Consider the following 20376-nt stretch of genomic DNA (forward strand, 5'->3'; position numbering starts at 1 on the left):
GCAAGTCTAATCAGTATGGTGTTCGCAACTGCCAGCAGCCAGTGGGATGTCTAGACCAGAGTTCCCAGAGCTAAAACTGATAGGTTAAGTTAAACCAGTGGGAAGTTTTTGAACATTTTGCTAGCAGAGACAAGGCCATTGCTCACTGTATCCAGCAGCAATGGGCAGGGCCGGCTCCAGGCACCAGCCCACCAAGCTTGTGCTTGGGGCGGCACCTGGAAGGGGGCGGCGCGGTGCTCCGGCTCTGGCCACCGGGGAGAGCGAAGCCCCGGCCGGCACTCCACCCTCCCCCCGGCGCTCTGGCCACCGGGGAGAGTGGAGCCGCGGCGGGCTCGCCGCCCTCCCTCCGGCGCTCTGGCTGCACTCCGCCCTCCCCCCGGCGCTCTAGCCACCGGGGAGAGCAGAGCCGCGGCGGACTCTCCACCCTCCCTCTGGCGCTCTGGCCGTCGGGGAGAGCGGAGCCCCGGCCGGGCTCTCCGCCCTTCTCCCGGGGCTCCGGCCGCCAGCGGAGCCAGCGGAGCCGCAGCGGAGAGCGGCCCGCCCTCCCCCCAGCACTCTGGCCACTCGGTGCCCTCCCCTGCCGCTTGGTGCCCTCCCCTGCTGCGCTGGAGGGAGGGTGGGGGGCGGCGGGAGGCTTTTTTGCCTGGGGCGGCAAAAAAGCCAGAGCCGGCCCTGGCAATGGGCCATTTTTCTAGTACAGGCCATACCTTCCCGTATCCTAAACGGTATCTCAGAATCCTCACTTGGACTAAGGGCAGGTCTTCACTACAGGTGTGGGGGGGTCGATTTAAGATACGCAAATTCAGCGACATGAATAGCATAGCTGAATTCGACGTATCGGAGCCGACTTACCCCGCGGTGAGGACGGCGGCAAAATCTACCTCCCCGGCTCCCCGTCGACGGCGCTTACACCCACCACCGCAGGTGGAGTAAGAGCGTCGATTCGGGGAGCGATTGTCATGTCCCGACGAGACAATTCGATCCCCGAGAGATCGATTTTACCCGCCAATTCAGGCAGCTAGTGTAGACCTAGCCTAAGATTCTGTGGCTTTTGTATGGTAATTTGGCAAACAGTTGGAGGCAGACACCCCTTATAAGGAAGGTTGGGCTTCCTTGGAAAGGTAGAATCCTCACAGATCTTTTAGATCTTTAGTATTGACTTGACATCAGCTTGAGCAGATAGTGTAGCCACTAAAATATACAAAAGGAAGTTGAGCCTGAAATTATTAGAGTTGGAACTTTGTTTACCCTTTGCCATTCCCACTTATGGGCCCCAAGAGCACAATTCGTTTCACAGCTGACTGGAAGAGCAATGTAGTCCATTACTATTATACCCCCAGAACAGAGAGAATTTTGAACTACAAAAGGTCATGTTGTAGTGATAATTGTATTTATAGACAGCGTCCAAAATTAGTGCTCAAACATTTGGAATTTAACTATAGTATGGAAAAAAAACTCAGACAAGCCACTTTAATAGGCCAATTTTTATTGATAGTTAAGATCATATGTTTCTTCATAAAGTGCAAGATGCACCATGAAATGAAAATAGAAGGAAGGTGTGTTATTAAATACACATTGTTTAAGCAATGCTACTTTTTGGCAAAGTGCTGTATTTTGTTGTTGTTCAGCTTGTATCAAACTGCCTATTCAAACTAAGAGCCAGACAATCTTGATATCAAAAGAACTGCTACAAGTAGAGAAAGTGGCTCCAGAAAGAAGCTGCCATATATGCATAGACTGATGTACAGTATTTATCTTAACTGAAATGTCCCTTTTGAATTTTCAAGTTTGCTGTGTACAAGTTAAACCTAGAAGGCACAGGTTTGTTTACAACACATCTGTCTATTGACCGATACATACGGAAACACAGTTTCAACAAAATTAATGAATCAGCATCTGAGGCAGTGCAAGGCCTCCACTTTTACAAGAAACAATATGTTTTACTACTGTTCAAAAACCATATAAAAAGCCACACAACTCACACACTGCTAGAGAACAACAACAAAAAAACTGCCCAAGAACTCCAGGCACAAAATAGAACTAGTAACATAAATACGCAAGACAAAATTAACAAAAAAAAGTCACTGATAAAGTATTGATAGATAGAGATATCTATCTCTCATACAATATAGCATGGTTTCCAATATTAAGAATTGAGAGGCACAGCTTTTGTGCAACAAAAAAGTTTATATCCTGAAAGATATAGGATTTCATCACTAGAAAGTTATCCAGTAATATAGTATAAAAAAAGATTAGTATCTCCCAGTTTTTAGGAGCAGTCTAACATTGCGTTTACTTGCCAACTGAAAAAAGGCGGCTCCACTTATAATGCTTGGGAGCCATGCACTCCCCCCCCCCCCATTAAAAAGTTAAAGAATTACAAAACCCTTTTAATTCAAAGGAGGTGGAGATGCCATCTTCCTTCATTTAAACTTTAGGAAAATTAAAGCTGAAGGAAATTAGTTATTTAGGAAGAGAAAAATTAAAGCAAGGAGTCTCCTGAGCTGGAAAGTAAGTGGGGGGGGGGGGGAAAGGGGAGAGATGAAAGAAGGACAGAGGAAATGTTGAAATGAAAAGGAATGATACCAGAAGCAACATTAAGATCTCAGTGAGCAAATGAAAGAGATACACTAGGAATTGAGATTGGTGAAGCTACAAAATTATTCTTGGATAAATAATTGAGAGTTTCTAGCCCAGAGGAAAATATCATTGTATATATATATATATATATATATGGATATGCATGACTAAAAAAAGAAGAGGTAAGATCATAAATCATCTACATTCTGAATTGGCATTAAGCACTTAGACTCACACAATCACTCAAAGAAAAACCTATGTTCCATATCACTGGAAATTGTAAAGAACAGGTTAGACTGAACACCTTTCAGCGGTGATCCAGGCTAAGTGCAGGGGGCTAGACTAGATGACTTCCCGGCATTTCTAGGAATATACCCCAGTAAGATGACAGGAGTACAAACAAAAGCAACGTAGATAGTGCTACATTTATAGATACACATGGCAGTTTAACTGTTAACTAAAACCAGGAAAAAATGGAGTATTTGAAGGGAATTGGGGACCAGAAGGCTATTTGCTACAGGATTAGGAAGATTACTCTCCACAAGAGTTCAGGCTGCATCTATTATATGCAGTGCTACTCATACTGCAAGATTACTACAAGGCATTAGGTTTTTGTATCAGCAAAATTGAAACATTTGGCCATATTTCAAATAACATTTCATAGGTTTGAAATAATTCTTAAGCATTATTGGTTTCATCTAATCACAAAAATTAAAGCCAACCATATACATGTTTTATAGTGTTGAGGCTTTTCCACATGATTTCAGCTGGAAGACACTGTTGAATGTGACTAACATTGATATGCCTTAGCAGCAAATGCAGGAAAAGCAGTGATCACAGATGAAGTACTGGAAACAAAAGAGGAAGAGTAAAGCTTCACTGTTCTCCCCTGTTCCTTGATTTACTCCAATTATCTATCACGGTTGATTTTGTAGTGTGGCTGTCTGGAAGTATCTGCACTGTCAAATTTGGTACCTTTGCCTTTCAAGGCATGCTTTCTTCCAGAAGATCATGCAAGATTTTAATAACTTTTTTAAGAGAATGTTTAATGTTCTGTACTTTCCCCTCTCCCCCACTAGTTAATTTTATAGACATCAAGTTAGATATTTTTCTGCTTTTATGCCACATGAGCAATGAAATATCCACTGTTAATATAGCTCCTACATCTCCACTTTTATATACCCTCCTAGCACTGCTTAATTCCGGAAGACCAGTAGTGTTAGAATGTTTTTATAATGTTATGCCTTTCATCACTTCCAGGCATGGCCACCTCAATGTCATTCTCTCATTGGGAAAGAATTGGGAAGGGTGCAAGACCTCATCTGGAAACAGGTTTTCCATCCAGTGGTTTGTGAGCCATTCCTAATCTATCACTTGAAATGAATTGATTTATTCGAGGCAGTAATCAGCAGCTCAGAAACCCATCCGTACTTGCCATCCACCAGAATAGGTTCTGTAGAAGGTGTTTCAGCTATGGATGGACCTATTACAGAAGGCAGTCAGTCTAGCCCTTTCTCCTTGGATCAGACTACAGATAAACTAAACCAAGTTTTGGGAGGTATGTAATGGATGCATCCTCTCCCAAAGAAAAGCGGAGACAGGAAAAAAGAAAAAAGGAAAAAAAAAAGAGCATGATCTAAAATACTGATGGAATCTTTGGGTTAAGTGTCTATATTTAATAACCCATAGGTCTACTTTTCATTTCACTCCATATAAAGGCACAAAGTTTGTCCCTCTCCAATACCTGGGACATTCGTGCCACCTCTTATTTCAGTATTATCAGGTGGACATTTTACTCTCTTCTGCTGCTTATATGAAGTAACTGTTTAATGAAAGTAGATAATATCTAGTTTAGATTAAATCTAGAGTTATCCTTCTTTCAATAAGAGTTTAGTGACATCTACTTCAAATCCATTGGCAACTATAGCCTTTTAATGCTTATGTTAGAGTATAACTGTGTACACAGTATATACAGACATACAAAGCTGTCAAAAGCACTGGTTATTAAAGTGTATGGTTGACCCCAATAATTTTGTAACTTCATACGACTGAAGAATGCATGTTCCATCTTTGTTAGAATTTTCTTTAAAAACCCATCCAAACGTCGTAGCAAAGTTAAAAACCACACTCACACACATTTCCAAAACACTGAAATATTTAAGATAACCATTTAGGACCTATAGCAAGGCATTTTGTGATACACTATATGTAAATGTGGTTTCAAACTAATTAACACTAGTCACGATTGTATTCAAATGATTGATCACACCTTCATGATCTATACATTAAAACAAGAGCAAGCTAAGAACAATTAACCGATAGGATTAAAACCTCAAAAGCCTTCAGTAATTGTACTGACGCTGGCAAGGCTGGTGAACAAACAATCCATTGTGCTTGATTTGCCGAGAGTGGCAATCCCTGGTAAGATTTTGGCGACGGAGACTGTTTCTATTGAGATGGTGTCTTTCGTTATGTTCTTTTACCCACTGGGTCGGACGAAAACTCTTGGTTTGTTCCAGAAAACTTGAGTGAGCAGCAAGAGTGGCAACGTAGCAATGAATATGCTGCCCCATTTCATTTCGTGCTTCCATTCTAAAATTTAACATACAAATGTTAGTTATAGTTCAGCTAGCACTCCGAGATCTAGGTAAGTTTATTAAGGGAATGTATTGTCTTCTAGCTGAATGAATATAGATAGGCTTGGAAGGATTAGTTTTGTATCAGTAAATGTCACTAAACATCAATTTCACCACACACACACACACACACACACACACACACACACACACACACACACACACACTTCTATCAATAGAAATGTACAAATAGGTAAAGTAAGAAAAATGCTGCTTGGAGAACTTAAGAGCTTGATTTCAGGATATTTACTGGGTATACTTTGAAATGTAATGTTGACAGTTTGTATTTTAATGGTTATAATGCTTTGACTTTTTGGATCTCAATGTGTAATGCCATTAAATTATTGTCTGACATCCCCACTGCCTGGTCCTTCCACCCCTAATAATCTCCTGCAACTGAGAGAATTTAAATAGATAAAGATAAAAAAAGTGCTTAAAGTGCTTAAAACACAGATCTAATCCATCAAAGTTATTTAAAAATAATCAAATTCTGCCAAGCCTAAATATAGATGTTTACACAAATCACTTCCAGTAGTTGACCCTATCCTATCACAGTAGGCATGAAGTTTTCTGATGTAGTTCTTTAGCATGTTTTAGGGAGTGAGTTGATAATAGGTCTGTTTCCTCTACCCTGTAAAGGACTGTGCTATATTTAATCTTTTGTGTATAATGCACTTTCCAGCTTGCTATTATACATGAACTAATGGTATAATGCCCAAAAGATTGTATAATGTATTAAATACAGAAGGCAGCATGTATTTCACTATCCTCAGACGAATTAGTAAATATTTACTAGATTTTATGGTTAAAGGTCATCTTGCACAGGATAGTTTAGGCTGTGTGAAAATAAAGGGCACTAAATAAAAGATTGTTTGGATTTTCTTACATGGCTGACAACCAAAACATGATGTTCATGCATAAGACCTGGAAAGTTAGACCACTTAAGCCACTGAAGTTAGACCAGCTGTGTGAAATGCCATGAGTAACTAAAGATCTTTCTTCAGCCTGTCCTTTTGATTCCCTCAATGCCTCTCAAAGTCAGACTGCTGTAGAGACATCCCATCGCACAGTATGGGGTATCACCAACCTATGCAAGGGTGGGAGAATACATCAGTAAAATGTCTCTTGCCTCCCACCCCCACAGCCTGACATACGGTGTTTAAGGGTTGGTGTTGTTAAGTTTTGTAACATAAGAGCTTTCCAGAGCCCATGCAAGTTTTTAAAAACAACTTCCATGAACCTCTTCATCAAGGTGGCATGATAGTTGTGACATTACCTGTATAGCAGACGCTTTTATGGGACACGACGTGGTAGTATGCAACTTTACCACCACCCTTTTTGGATGACTCAAAGTTTAGGAGCCCATGCCTTCCCTGTGCTCAGGGCACAGAGGATGGGGCCCTCAGGGAGTCAGCTATAACAAATTCAGCCCTAGCAAGTCTCTGTTTCCACTAGTGGAAGAACCTTACACTTGTGGAAAATCTGTATAGTAGAACATACTGCTATGCCCCCAGCAAAGAGTTGAAGCCAAAACACTTTCACTTTGTGCCAGCAGAGCAGCACAAAATGAATGGACTGAAGGATATGGGCCCCAAGATGAATTATGCATTGAATGCCTATCCCAGAGTTACCTCCCTTTACAAATTATTAAAGCTGACAGACAAGAGCCAATCAGTATAAATGTCCAAGTTGACATTCTGCCCTTCACTCACCCTAGTCATTTCCCACTGGAATTGTTCTTATTCTTTCCTTTTATGCTGATCAACTGAACTTGCATATAGGCGCCTGTAATTATGGTACTACCACTGGCTACACGTGATGCATTAACATGTTTTTAGAAGCAACATGTCAGAGCTGAAACTCTGAATGAAGACAGTAATAAGGGAAGTTCTGGAACAAGCACAGTTATGGTAGCACAAATACAAGCATTACAACTATAAAACCGTAATAGATCAGGCATTAGTAGACTAATTGTGTCATCAGCCACAGAAGTGCATCAATAGCTCACTAATACATACATGGATTTCATATTGTTCTGGACAATAAGCCACAGTGTATGTATTAGTGAGCTAGTGATGCACTTTGAGACCCACCCACCTACCCACCCTCCTCACCTGGGCTTCTGATGGAAGGGGAATGTAAGTCAGGCGATCTGGGCTCTGACACTCAAGTGGGTGTTTCTGCACTGGAGATGTACCCTCAGTGACTTCACTGTTTGCACATAAAAGCTAGCAAGATTGGAACCCTAAAGATTCTTAACTGATAATCAACATTTTTAAAAGCCACTATTATAATAATAGAATATAAAATATAATAATATCGAGATATACCTATCTCAGAACTGGAAGGGATCCTGAGAGGTTATTGAGTCCGGTCCCCTGCCTTCACTAGCAGGACCAAGTACTGATTTTGCCCCAGATCCCTAGATGGCCCCCTCAAGGATTGAACTCACTACCCTGGGTTTAGCAGGCCAATACTCAAACCACTGAGCTATCCTCCCCCCTACTTAGCAGTATATTTTGCTTGTTATAGCAGAATTAGAATTGACCAAATAACTTAAGTTGACACAGAGGTTAGTCTTAAAACTGGTACAGTTTTGATAGACAAGTCTATTTACAAAGCAGACCAATCAAACAAAAAGTACTGTCCCAAAGCAGTAGTACTTACTGTGCCAGTGTGCCTTAAGCAGCTTTTCCTGGCCCTACAATGTTAAATGGCCAACCATTAAACAACTAGAGACTTCAAGACAACATTTTATTGTATTGTCAGCTTAGTTGAACAGTTATTACATCTTCTCAGTTACGGTATTTCATCTCAACTTTAACGTTTTAGAGTGAAACGGTTACAATTTTGTTCTCCAAAATAATTACCTTGTACAGGAAATTATGGACAAAATATTTAGCCAAGATCCTCAAAAAGGCATTTAGGCATCTAATTCCCATTAATTTAACTGAGTCTTAGTATTTAATAGCGCTACTTGGGCCACAGCCTCAGTTGAATGCACAGCTCCATTGAATTCAGAGGAATGATGCTGATTTACACCAAGTGAGTATCTGGCCTTTTAATTTAATTTTGTATTTACGTAGTGCTGCATTATAAAGAGATGCAAGATATAGTTCTGGAATGGCTTATACCAGCATCCCTAAGTTATACAAAGCCACCACAATAATTCAATATCTGAATTTGAGGAAAGGGGAAGGCGACAGATCCATCTACTCTTGAATGACACAATTCTAACTCAAATTTCACCATCTCCATTTTGCAACCATTTCTGTTACATTGCTGCTACTGACTGTAGGTTCTTACAAACTAGTCTATTCTGTTTTCATTGTATTATGTCCATCCCCATGGTATTAGGGTACTCTACAGTTGACAGATTTCTTCAGAGCCCAATTTTCAGAGGTGCTGGGTACCCACGGCTCCCACTGACTTCAGCCAGAGCTATGGTGCTCAGGATCTCCCAAAGAAACAGGCCCCTGATACCAAGAGCACAGAGTTTCAGTGTCAGCCCCATGCTTGTTAGACACTGGCTTAGGTCGCTTTACCAAAAATCACCCATTTTCTTTAAAGTGTTGCAAACCAACCAACTACAGGTATGGGAGCTAGGCTGCCATTGAAGTCAGTGATAATTACTTGCACGTTGCTACACACAGAACCAAACTCACTATAAGATGATCCTTGTTCATTCTTATTAAAGAGGATGAACACTAGAAGCAGGCCAAATTTGTCCAGCCCTTCTGAACAAGGGCCCCAGAAATTACGTTAATATTTCTGGGAATTTGACCATATGGGAAAAACGTGTGGGGTCATAAAGGAAACATGTTTGCTATCCCAACAGTAGCTTTTGCTACCAGGCAAATATTGCATGATAGGTTTGAGTCTGTGGTCATTCTGCATGGTTACCTCCTTAGAATTCAGATCCTAGTGGAAGAATAAATTTCTGACTTTAACAAGAGAAAATAAATTGTTTATTGGTGGCCTTCCCAATTCGCAGGGTCCCAGAGCTTGGGCTGAGCCCAAACGTCTACACAGCAGTTGAATAGCCCCTTAGCCTGAGCCCCATGAGCCTGATTCTACTGGCACAGGCCAGCCGCGGGTTTTTAACTGCGATGTAGGCATATCCCTAGACTTCATGCGACCTGACCTTGGATAAATCACACGTGTTTCCCCTCTCAGGTTCCTAGTCTCTGCAATTGAGATAGTACTTCTCCCACCTCAAAGGGTGGTTGTGAGGACATCATCAATGTTTGTGAGGCACTTTAGATACTACAGGGGTGGGCACAAATACCTTTTATCATTTTTATTGCTCTCTTCTGGTTTAGAAATCCTGCTCTATGAGGAAAAGTTAAAAAACTGGGCATGGTTTGAGAAAAGATGACTGAGGGGAGACCTGATAACAGTCTTCAAATATCTTAAGCACTGTTATAAAGAGGAGAGGAAAGTGATGAGGAGGTAAGGAGGGTGAGGACACGTTGTTCTCCATGTCCGCTGAAGGTAGGACAAGTAGTAATGGGCTTAATCTGCAGCAAGGAAAATTTAGGTTAAATATTAGAAATTTTTCCTAACTATAAGGATAGTTAAGCACTGGACTAAGTTTCCAAGAGAGATGTGAAATCCCCATCATTGGAGATTTTTAAGAAGATGTTAGATAAACTCCTTTCAGGGATGTTCTAGGTATTCTTGGTCCTGCTTCAGCTCAGGGAGCTAGACTGGATGACTTCTGGAGGTCCCTTGCACACCTACATTTCTAGGAAGCACCTAGATAGACTATCCTATCGTATCAGTTGTGCGAGTAACTTCATCTGACTTCAACAGGAATGGAGTGTACAACTAATGGGATAATTAGGCCCCAGAAGTATTAATTACAATGCCAAAACCGGACAGCTGATTATTCACTCCCAGCTCAGCCACCATGTACACGAGTTTTAAAATCAGGCATAAAGCTATGATCAGCTTATCTTAAAATGTTGGAGAATTTGTGCTTGGTTCATTCACTTAAAACTGAAGCTTCTAATGAATTCTTCAGGCATTTGGGCTAAGCAAGTTGTAACCAGGTATTTTACTGTACTCCTTTGCACTCAGCAGTAATTCATGGCCTATATATTTACATCATATTGCCAATAGAAAAATAATAAAAAAAAAAAACCTTACCTTGGACTACTCGGATTATGAAACGCCTCATCTCCACAGCTAGTCTCATTTAGACTGTGACAGGTATTATGGACAGCATATACAGACATGCTGGGATGTTCAATTAGAAGGTTCTCCATAGGACTGGTTTCCACCTTGATAGTGGTTAATCCACCTGCAGTAAAACATGGGGGAGGGGTAATAAACCAGCTCTCCTCCATGGGACATGAGTCAAACTGGATGAAGCAAGACTCGCTGGCATCAGCCAAACACTCTAAGGAAGTCGGTAAACAAGAAAAGACTGGGGAGTGGTCAGCAGCTGATGTTTCACTGATGTCTGCTTCTTCTGTTGAAAAGTTAGTGCAAGTGTCTAGTGGAGGTTGTCCATTGTTCCAGTTGCCAGAGTTGAGATTAAGTCACCACAGATAGATGAATGCAGGAGATGGAGATCAGCAAGTTCATGTGGAGCAAGTAGGGGATAAAACAAACAAAAAGGTCTATCATCAGCATGTACACAAACATTTTACACACAAACAAATAAAAGGGAGGTGATCAGGAAACTCTTTCCCACGTCAGATAAAAAAAAAAATCAGGAGTATTGCCAGAAAAGTGATACAATTGTGTAACAGAGATTGCTCAGTGTCAAATAAATATTATCTGTACAAGTAGTTCTATAACAAGTTCAGACCGTAGGTCTTATGAAACTGACATCAGTTTCCCTAGTCAGCTTACACAAGATGTTTTGTGGTTCATTGTTTTACACAAATCCAGGTTATTTACGCTTAGGCTAAAAATTCCTTTGGAGCTACTGGCTTCCTTATACAGAAGTGTGATAAATAACTGCCTGCTTCCTGCTGTAGAGGTTATATTTAACAGACATCTTACCTATAAAGTCAACCAGAATCCATTCATCATCTTCTTTTTCACTGAACTCTGGCTCTTGGCTGGACAAGTTATTGATCTCTCCCACAAACATATTATTCAGCCTCTGGAACATTACTAAGGCAAGAATGAGACTTTGGCTAGTAAGTCTTTGTATCCAAAAATTCAAGACACGGGCTCACACTTATACTAGCAAACTGGCAGAGATAGGAGAATAAAGTGCATAGATGCTTTATCAGCTTACGTATGGAACATGGAGAGTCATGGTTTGTAAACAGTTTATACAAAACCTGCAAAGAAGAAAAGAGTGGTCTTAATGCTAAAGCAATTAATCTATTTGTAAATAACAAATAAGAACTCAGATAGGGCCAATTCTTGACTGCAGGTTTTGGGCAATGACCTACATGTGTGTTTTTCACCTTTTTCCTGGGGACCCAGTTGAAGAAAATTGTTGATGCCCGTGACCCAACAGAGCTGGAGATGAGGGTTTTGGGATGTGGGAGGGGCTCAGGGCTGGGGCAGAGGGTTTGGGTGTGAGGGTGAGGGTTGCAGGGGGAGGGGCTGGGAATGAGGGGTTCAGGGTGTGAGAGGGGGCTCTGGGCTGGGGTGCGAGGGGGGTCAGAACTCTGAGCTGGGGGTGCAGGCTCTGGGGTGGGGATGAGGGGTTTGCAGTACAGGAGGTAGCTCTGGGTTTGGGGGGACTCAGGGCTGGGGCAGGGGATTGGGGCACAGGCTTACCTCAGGCAGCTCCCAGTCAGCGGTACAGCCGGGGTGCAGAGGGAGGCTTCCCACCTGTCCTGACACCGCAGACCATGCTGCGCCATGGAAGCGGCCAGCACCAGGTCCAGCTCCTAGGCGGAGGCACGCAAGCAGCTCCATGCGGCTCTTGCCCACAAGTACCACCCCTCCCAGCTCCCACTGGCTGGGAACCGGCCAACGGGAGTGCGGAGCTGGTGCTCGGGGTGGGGGCACCACATGTAGCCATTTGGCCCCTCTGCCTAAAGGCCGGACCTGCAGCGCGGTGTCGGAACAGGTAGGCACTAGCCTGTCTTAGCTGGGCAGCACCACCGACGGGACTTCTGGTGCTGACCAGAGCTGCTAGGGTCCCTGGGTGCTGAGCAAGGCGACCCAGTGCCTAACATGCTGCGAGCCAGTACTGGGTCGCGATCTGAACTTTGAAAAACACTGGCCTACATGACTCAAAGTATGTGTCATGAGGTGATATTACACTTCCATTGGCCCATAGCATCCCCTGCCAACAAGCTGAACCACAGGAAGAGGCCTGATGGAGGAAAGGCCCAGCAAGGCTCGCATCACAGGGTGCCTAAAGCCCTCCACCTGAATTCTGCCCCACATGCAAAGGTCTGCATAGCTCCTGGCCCCATCCCCACAGATCTGCAGGAATGGGAGAGAGGCAAGCACCATCTATGCAGAGACCCTGTGCTCTAGAAATCCTGGGAGCTTCCGGCCAAAGTGGCAACATTACTTATGACCTCCCCACCTCCCCCGGGAACCTTTCCTCCTTCTAAGTAAGTGGAAGGGGGGGGGGGAGGGACTCTACAGAAGAAGTGATACAGTCTGAAGCTGTATTACATAAGTAGTCCATGTTGTGGGGGTGGGGGGAGGATTGTAACCCTATGCACATGCCCCAGTCCTGCAAGGAGCCCTCTGCAGGTCCCATTGATGTAGAATGTAGGTAGCTGACCCTCTCTGTATTGAGCGGAGAAGGCATACACAGAAAGTACCACCATCCTTGTGCAGTTCAGGGGTTCTGCTTGAACATTAAACACATTACAGAAGAAAACATAATCAGGTTCACAGGTGCACTAGCATGGTTATTAAATGGGATCCTTTTCGTAGTGATTAGTTAAATACTACTGTGTTCTGTGAGGTTCTACTTAATTAATGCAAATGCTGGCTGCACCACCACAATTTGAGAATAAAGTTGCTTCCTTACATTTCATGATAAGCAACATTAATTTCCCAACAGAAGACACTTCCCTAAATGTATATTTAAGAGACTATCAGTTTCAGCCTGGACTCATATTTATTTATTTATTTATTTTGTGGTTGAAGCTAAAAAAACATTTAACAACAATAATAATAATAAAAAAAAAAAAAAGTCCAAGTTCCTGGGATCACCACAAATGCACATGAGATCACCTGTTGTAGTCGCTATATTTGAACCATTAACAGAGTTCAAATGATGGTGTCAAAATGCTATTCTTTAACAGTAATATTCAGGTATTTAAACTACAGTCATTTATTTTAAGCATCTCTAGCTATATTTCCACCTATTAAGTTAATTATTAGAATGTGTGTGTAAACACAATGTATCACTTATACATCTCTCCTCTCTTCCTGGAACTAGCCTATGTTTATGACAGACAAGGTAAATTAGAGACATTTACATAAAAAGGTATGAATTTCTATATTCAGATAATTTTATCTTGCACTCTCACAAGCTATACTAGAGAAGACATTCAAAATAACTCTTCAAAGCACAGCAAAACAAAGTATATAAATTTAATTTAAGGGAGATTATGTTTACAGAACATGAACTCCAAGTTTCTGTGTCAATGTAGTGTAACTCTTGAACCAAAGATGCCTTTGCATTGGATACCAGAAAGAGAGACTTTTGCTGGTTACTTCTGTTTATCATTGGAGCGTCTCTCCTGTTTGTTAAGCCACCTAGGAACTGGTTTACATTCTGACATTGGGATCCAATACTATTGGTGCTTCTCAATTTGTTGTACTTCTGCAGCACATGGGATGTCAGACAGAGGCTGAAAAATAAGAGTATTAATCAAGAACCATTGTAACCCTAGATAATTAAAAAGTGTCAATGGTTCCTATAAATATAGCTGGGGGCAGCATAAACTGGGGTTGGTGCTATTTGGTTTGCTATGCAGCTCTAAGTGTGTTTACTGGGTAGGCTAAGCAGTATAATAGTGATTATAGTTGACTGAGAGTTGTGTGTGAAAGGACAGCAAAATAAGGTCTAGCCAATTCTTGTATGCAAGAACATGGTTCCTAAACTTTTATCCCCATGCTAAAACCACTAACAGTGTCTTGCTCAGCGGTCTCTTGGCAACCACCAGGAGGCTCCAAAAAAGCAAGTTTTAATCAAAACTGAAAGAGGTACAGGTAACATTAGCTGTTACTGCTCAAGAAAGATCTTGGAATCATAGTGGCTAGTTCTCTGGAAACATCTACTTCATGTGCAGTAGCAGTCAAAAAAACCTAACAGAATGTTAGGAACCATTAGGAAAGGGATAGATAGATATATATATACACACACACACCATACCACTAAACAAATGGTACTCCCACACCTTGAATTCTGGTCACCCCATCTCAAAAAAGACATATTAGAATTGGAAAAGGTACAGAGAAGAGCAACAAAAATGACTAGGGTATAGAACAGTTTCCATACAAGGAGGGATTAAAGACTGGGACTGTTCATCTTGGAAAAAGAGAGGACTAAGGGGGGATATGACAGAGGTCTACAAAATCATGAACGGCGTGAAGAAAGTAAGTATTTATCTGGTCACATAACATAAGAACCAGAGGTCACCCAAGGAAATTAATAGGAAGCAGATTTAAAAACCAAACAAAAGGAAGGACTTCTTCACACAACGCACAGTCAAGCTGTAGAACCTGTTGCCAGAGGATGTTGTGAAGGCCAAAAGTATAACTTGGTTCAAAAAAGAATTAGGTAAGTTCACAGAGGATAGGTTCATCAATGGGCCAGGATGGCCAGGGATGCAACCCTATGCTCTGTCCCTAAGACTCTAATTTCCAGAAGCAAGGACTGGATGACAAGGGATGGATCTCTTGATAATTGCCCTGTTCTGTTCATTCCTTCTGAAGCATCTGGCACTGGCCACTGTCAGAAGAGAGGCAACTGGGCTAGATGAACCATACTAGGTCAGACCTTTCTTATGTTCTTACTATGGCAAAGTGTTTCTCCATCCACCATAACAGCTTTCAGTGCATTGACTTGAACAAAGTGACCACCATTTTGTAAACTTAATTTTCTACCATACAGTATAGTTACTGCTTAGGTATTTTATCTGCAGTCAGGTTCACTGTATTGTGCTTCTTACAAGTAGAGATATCTACACAGAAGAATGTCTACAAGGTAAGGTTCTCAGCCCAAATATTTACTGACCACAACACTGGTCCCACTGTAAAATTCCTATTAAATCCATTGTAGTTCTAGAGAATGCAATAACTTAACATGTATTGGGCTGAAAATATTACAAATGAAAAAACTGAAACTTCACCAGGAGTCAGTAAAAGTGATGCATGTTTTCTAGCTCCACCTTAATTTATGTACTGTTTTCAGTTTGTTCGGTCAAATTTTACTTTTTAAACTTTCAGCCAAGGAAATACTAGGTGTGAGGAAGTTTATAAAAATTATTGTTATTTTGAGAGGGGAAGAACAGGAGAGAAATAAAATGGATTCTTAAAGGAAAGCTTAAAATAAAACACCATTTTCATGGCAGGTCAACGATTAGGCCTAGCAGACTTTATAGTGTTCTTTGATGCATAAGGCAACAAGTGTGATTCTGAATAACTCAAACTTACTGTAGGTGGCATAATAGCCTCTCTGAAACAGTTATCCAGTTTCCAAGATGTGTTTGGCATTCTGAATATTGGGGGAATATTAAAAAGGAAGTTCCGCTGAACTGCTTTCAGAGGTAGATGATACAAAGGTATATATGTAAAATGATCAACTGATCACTCTACTTCAAAATATTTGCAGTTTATAAGACACCTAGCTTTTTGAGAAGCTATTGCAAGTGTGGTTTCTGGAAGTCTCCAGGTTCTCTCAAAGAAATCAAGAGAACTTACCCATTCAGTGCCAATACTGTTATTAGAAAGGTCCAGTTGGAGTCATTGCTGTTCCTTACAAGATCAAGGACAGTGAATAGACTTACAGGAAGTGTCTAAGAAACCACAGAACTGCTTTTTGCTGAAAATATGTAGGTTCTCAAAAAAGACACCTCATCCCTCATACGAGGATTTAATAAAAACGAGAGGAAGTAGACAAAATATCAAGTACTGGATTGTAGCTCTGACTATGTGGCCACAGAGGAGTAAGGCCTACTACCCCTTACTCACTTGCATGGCTGTGTTAGCCATGCCCAGATCGGATCTTCAAAGGTAGCTGTGTGGGGAGCAGGCACTGCACACCTGACACTTACATGCATACGTCACCTGTGAACAACTGGGTAGTAAAGGGGGAGACAAAGCAATGGCTCTGCCCAATATGCACTGGCCAGCAGAGCTGACAGGCTGCAGTCTGTACCACAAAAAGGGAACAAACTTACTACACTTCACCTTCCAAGCAAGAGGGGAGCCCAGAGAAGAGTGCTGCCTTAGAGGGGGAAGCTCACATGAAGCCTGTTCCTCTAGGCTGAGGCTAACAGTCCACCCCTAAGTGAGATGAACGTTTCCAGGTACATTTGCACAAGTAAGCATTATGCTTTAATGGTTAATTGGCTTCCACAACCTCTACCTCACTCAAACATCATAATGGAGGGGTGCCAGCTGTTATGCCTGACAGAGGATTGTGATTTCAGGTGGAAAGTCCCCAGCAGGTGCAGATTAATTCTCCAGACAAAGAGCTTGCTTTGGGGCAAACAACAACAAAGAGGAAGGTGGGACCGGGCTGCTTCTGAGGGGCGTTTTTGTCCAGGTCTCCGGCCAGCGGGGTCAGGCACTTTCCCTAAGGACTCAGCCCTGGGTTTAGATGACCTGACCTGGCAATCCGTTGCCCTCTCGCCTGTGGCTGAGTCACATCCTCTGGTTTGTTTTGATCGCTCGGAGCCCCCCTCTTCTAGGGCGGTGCCTGCAGGATGGCTGGGTTTGTCACACCTGACTAGCGCGCAAGCAAACACTGCCTTGAAAGCAGGGGCGGGGGGAAGGTCCCTCCGCAACCAAGCAAATAGGCTTCGCACTGGTAGGAGGCGGCAACCCGACACCCCTCCAGCCCCTGGGCGGACCGGCCGCCCCGAACTCCTCCTCCCGGCGAGTGAGGGGGGGAGAAAAGAGACAAAAGGGTCAAACTAGCAACGCAACTACTTCGGCGTCTGCGAAGAGGAAGTTCAGGGAACAAACAAACAAGCGGATCGGTGCCTGCCCCCAGCAAGTCTGGGGCTCCCACCTCTTCTGGGCAGAACTCAGCCCCGCTACGCGGTTCCACCTGAGCCCCAACTCCACCGTACGCGGAATCTCCCCGCGAGGGAGCGGAGGCGCGCGGGCAATCCGCGCAGAGAGCGGGGTAGCGCGTACCAGGAGCTGGGCGGAGGCGGGCGCTCCTCCGCACTCGGGCTGGGGAGTCCACAACGCAGCTCGCTGTCCGAGACATTTAGGGACACCCACTGCTCCCGACGACGAGTGGCAAAGTACAGGGGCAGTGCGCATCCCCTCACCCCCCAGAGGCAAAAGGACCCCCACTGTTACGCTGCTTAGGGGCAGCGTGTGCTCACAGTCACTCCATAGGGAAAGACCCTCCCATAAAAACGACATTAGCCTCTATTTTCAAAGGTGCCGAGCACCTGCGAGTTCCCCTAGGCTTCAAGGGAGTTTGCGGGTGCTCAGCGCCTTGAGCAGTCAGGCCACTGTCCCGATCGCCTGTAACCACGGAGAAAGAGATCTCTTCTGTTTCATAAAGTTTCTATCGAGCTAGTCTCCTGTCTAGGACCTAGGGCTACTTTAGGAGTCTCGTGGGGGGAGGGGGAGAAATACAGACCAGCCCCACACATAACGGCGACACAGATCGCTCTGCTCCCTCCCGGACATAGGCAGAACCAGGGGTACGGGACTGGAGCGTCTTCCCCACGCCCAGTAACAAAACCGTAACACCCCCGCCGCCAGCCTACCCTGTAGAGGACGCAGTCTGGGCATAGGGAACCTGAGGTGGCTGCTGTGTCCGGCGGGGTCCGACTCGCACTATCAAGCTGCCAGGGCCACTTCCAGACTGGATACAAATCTCCACTACTCACCTTCCAGAGACAGGAGGAGGCGGACGGCAGCAATGACTAGTGAGGTAGATGAGGGGGGGCAGCGATGGACCCCGAGCTCTGCAGAACCGTTCCTGGGGTCCCGGGTCTTGTTTCCGCAGCCGCCTGCGTCCGACTCGGTTCCTTGCGAACCTTTTGTTGTTATAGAATCCAGCGAACAGCTGATCGGCCCCGGCCGCCCCAGGCCCCGCCCCGGCTCCCCGGGGCCGGGCTAGGGTTCAGACCCCACCAATGTGAGCAGAGCGGGGCTCGGGGCCGCGCCGGGACAGGCTGTCACTAACGCACGTGATCCGGCCCAGAGCCACAGAGAAAGTCTGCAGCTAGGAACAAGCCCAGGCAACAAAAGGAGAGGGAGAGAAAGAGAGAAGGGGGGAGCGGAAGGGAGGGAGAGAGAGACTGCAAAAAGAAGAGATAAGGGAAGAAGGGGGGACGAGAGAAAGAGAGATTGAGCGAACAGATGCAGGGATAAGAAGAGGGGAAAAAGGGGAGAGAAAAGATTTGAAAGAAGTGAGGAAGCACTCAGATTCCATGGTGATGGACCCAGAGTAAGAGCCTAAAAAGAGAGCGAGGGAAGGGGAATAAAATGGAGCTAATAAAGAGTCAGACAGATAAGAAGAACAGGATTACTTGTGGCACCTTAGAGACTAACAAATGTATTAGAGCATAAGCTTTCGTGGACTACAGCCCACTATGAAGGGCTCTAATGCTCTAATACATTTGTTAGTCTCTAAGGTGCCACAAGTAATCCTGTTCTTCTTTTTGCGGATACAGACTAACACGGCTGCTACTCTGAAACCAGACAGATAAGGGGACACAGCATCAAGTTGCAAGTTGGTATATATGTACAGACACTACTGTATGCATAGATACATTATTTAGGCTGAACCTAACTCCCTAGAGTTTGCTTCATGCATAGACACATCAACTCTAACTTCACCACAATCAAACTGATCTGCCTGAACTTTCATTTGCAAGCTCTTTGCTTAGAATGGAGCATTTCTAGAATTTGGGACAAATTGGACAAGGCATATAGGAGATATAATTGGACAGGAGTTTATGTGCATTTCAGGTGTGAGATAGTTTCCTGAGTTGTGGGTTCTGATTTTTTATTTGTTGGGGGTTTTTTAAAATTTTTTTTTGGCTTGTCCTATTTCCAAAATGACTTGGCCTAGAAAGTGCTACATTGTTTTGGCGGGAGATGTGATGCTTTTGACAAGTTTTGGGAGTGGTGGAATTGCTTACTTATTAACAATGGTTTCCATATACTTTAAAAAGTCTGCTTGGACCACTGCAGAATTAAGCATCAGCGGGGTAGCCGTGTTAGTCTGTATCCACAAAAACAATGAGGAATCTGGTGGCATTTTAAGACTAACAGATTTATTTGGGCATATCTTTCTTGGGTAAAAAACCCACTTCTTCACATGCATGGAGTGAAAATTACAGGTGCAGGCATAAATATACTCACATATGAAGAGAAGGGAGTTACCTTACAAGTGGAGAACCAGTGTTAACAAGGCCAATTCAGTCAGGGTGGATGTGGTCCACTCCCAATAACTGATGAGGAGGGAATACCGACAGAGGAAAAATTGCTTTTGTAGTGAGCCAGCCACTTCCAGTCCCTATTCAAGCCCAAACTGATGGTGTTAACTTTGCGAATGAATTGTAGCTCAGCAGTTTCTCTTTGAAGTCTGTTTTTGAAGTTTTTTTGCTGAAGAATGGCTACTTTTAAATCTGTTATTGACTGTCCAGGAAGATTGAATTGTTCTCCTACTGGCTTTTGTATGTTACCATTCCAGATGTCTGATTTGTGTCCATGTATTCTTTTACATAGAGACTATCCGGTTTGGCCAATGTACATAGCAGAGGGGCATTGCTGGCACATGATGGCATATATCACATTAGTGGATGTGCAGGTGAATGAGTCTTTGATGGTGTGGCTGGTGTGGTTGGGTCCTATGATGGTGTCGCTAGGGTAGATATGGGGACAGAGAAGGCAACAGGGTTTGTTATAGGGATTGGTTCCTGAGTTAGTGTTTCTGTGGTGTGGTGGGTAGTTCCTGGTGAGTATTTGCTTCAGGGTGGTGGGGCCATCTGTAAGCGATGGCCCCACCAAG

At 43.6% G+C, this 20376-nt stretch overlaps 1 protein-coding gene across 6 annotated transcripts in view; it reads right to left on the minus strand.

The window, feature by feature from the left end:
- Positions 1 to 1469: 1469 nt before the first annotated feature.
- TP53INP1 (tumor protein p53 inducible nuclear protein 1) overlaps positions 1470 to 20376 on the minus strand; it is a 56515-nt gene continuing 37608 nt past the window's right edge. The window contains exons 1-5 of one of the 6 annotated variants that reach the window (XM_034763315.1): positions 18245 to 18439; positions 11473 to 11518; positions 11232 to 11345; positions 10368 to 10716; positions 1470 to 5172 (exon numbers count right to left, since the gene is read on the minus strand). In XM_034763315.1, the coding sequence (XP_034619206.1) occupies positions 4923 to 5172; positions 10368 to 10716; positions 11232 to 11343 (711 nt within the window). In that variant the 5' untranslated portion in view covers positions 11344 to 11345; positions 11473 to 11518; positions 18245 to 18439 and the 3' untranslated portion in view covers positions 1470 to 4922. Of the gene's footprint in view, positions 5173 to 7883; positions 7918 to 10367; positions 10717 to 11231; positions 11519 to 18244; positions 18445 to 20376 lie in introns of those variants that run through there. The other 5 variants (XM_034763319.1, XM_034763318.1, XM_034763317.1 and 2 more) reach the window with 5 other exon arrangements.

This window comes from Trachemys scripta, chromosome 2 (genome assembly GCF_013100865.1).
Source record: "Trachemys scripta elegans isolate TJP31775 chromosome 2, CAS_Tse_1.0, whole genome shotgun sequence".
Lineage (NCBI taxonomy): Eukaryota > Metazoa > Chordata > Testudines > Emydidae > Trachemys > Trachemys scripta.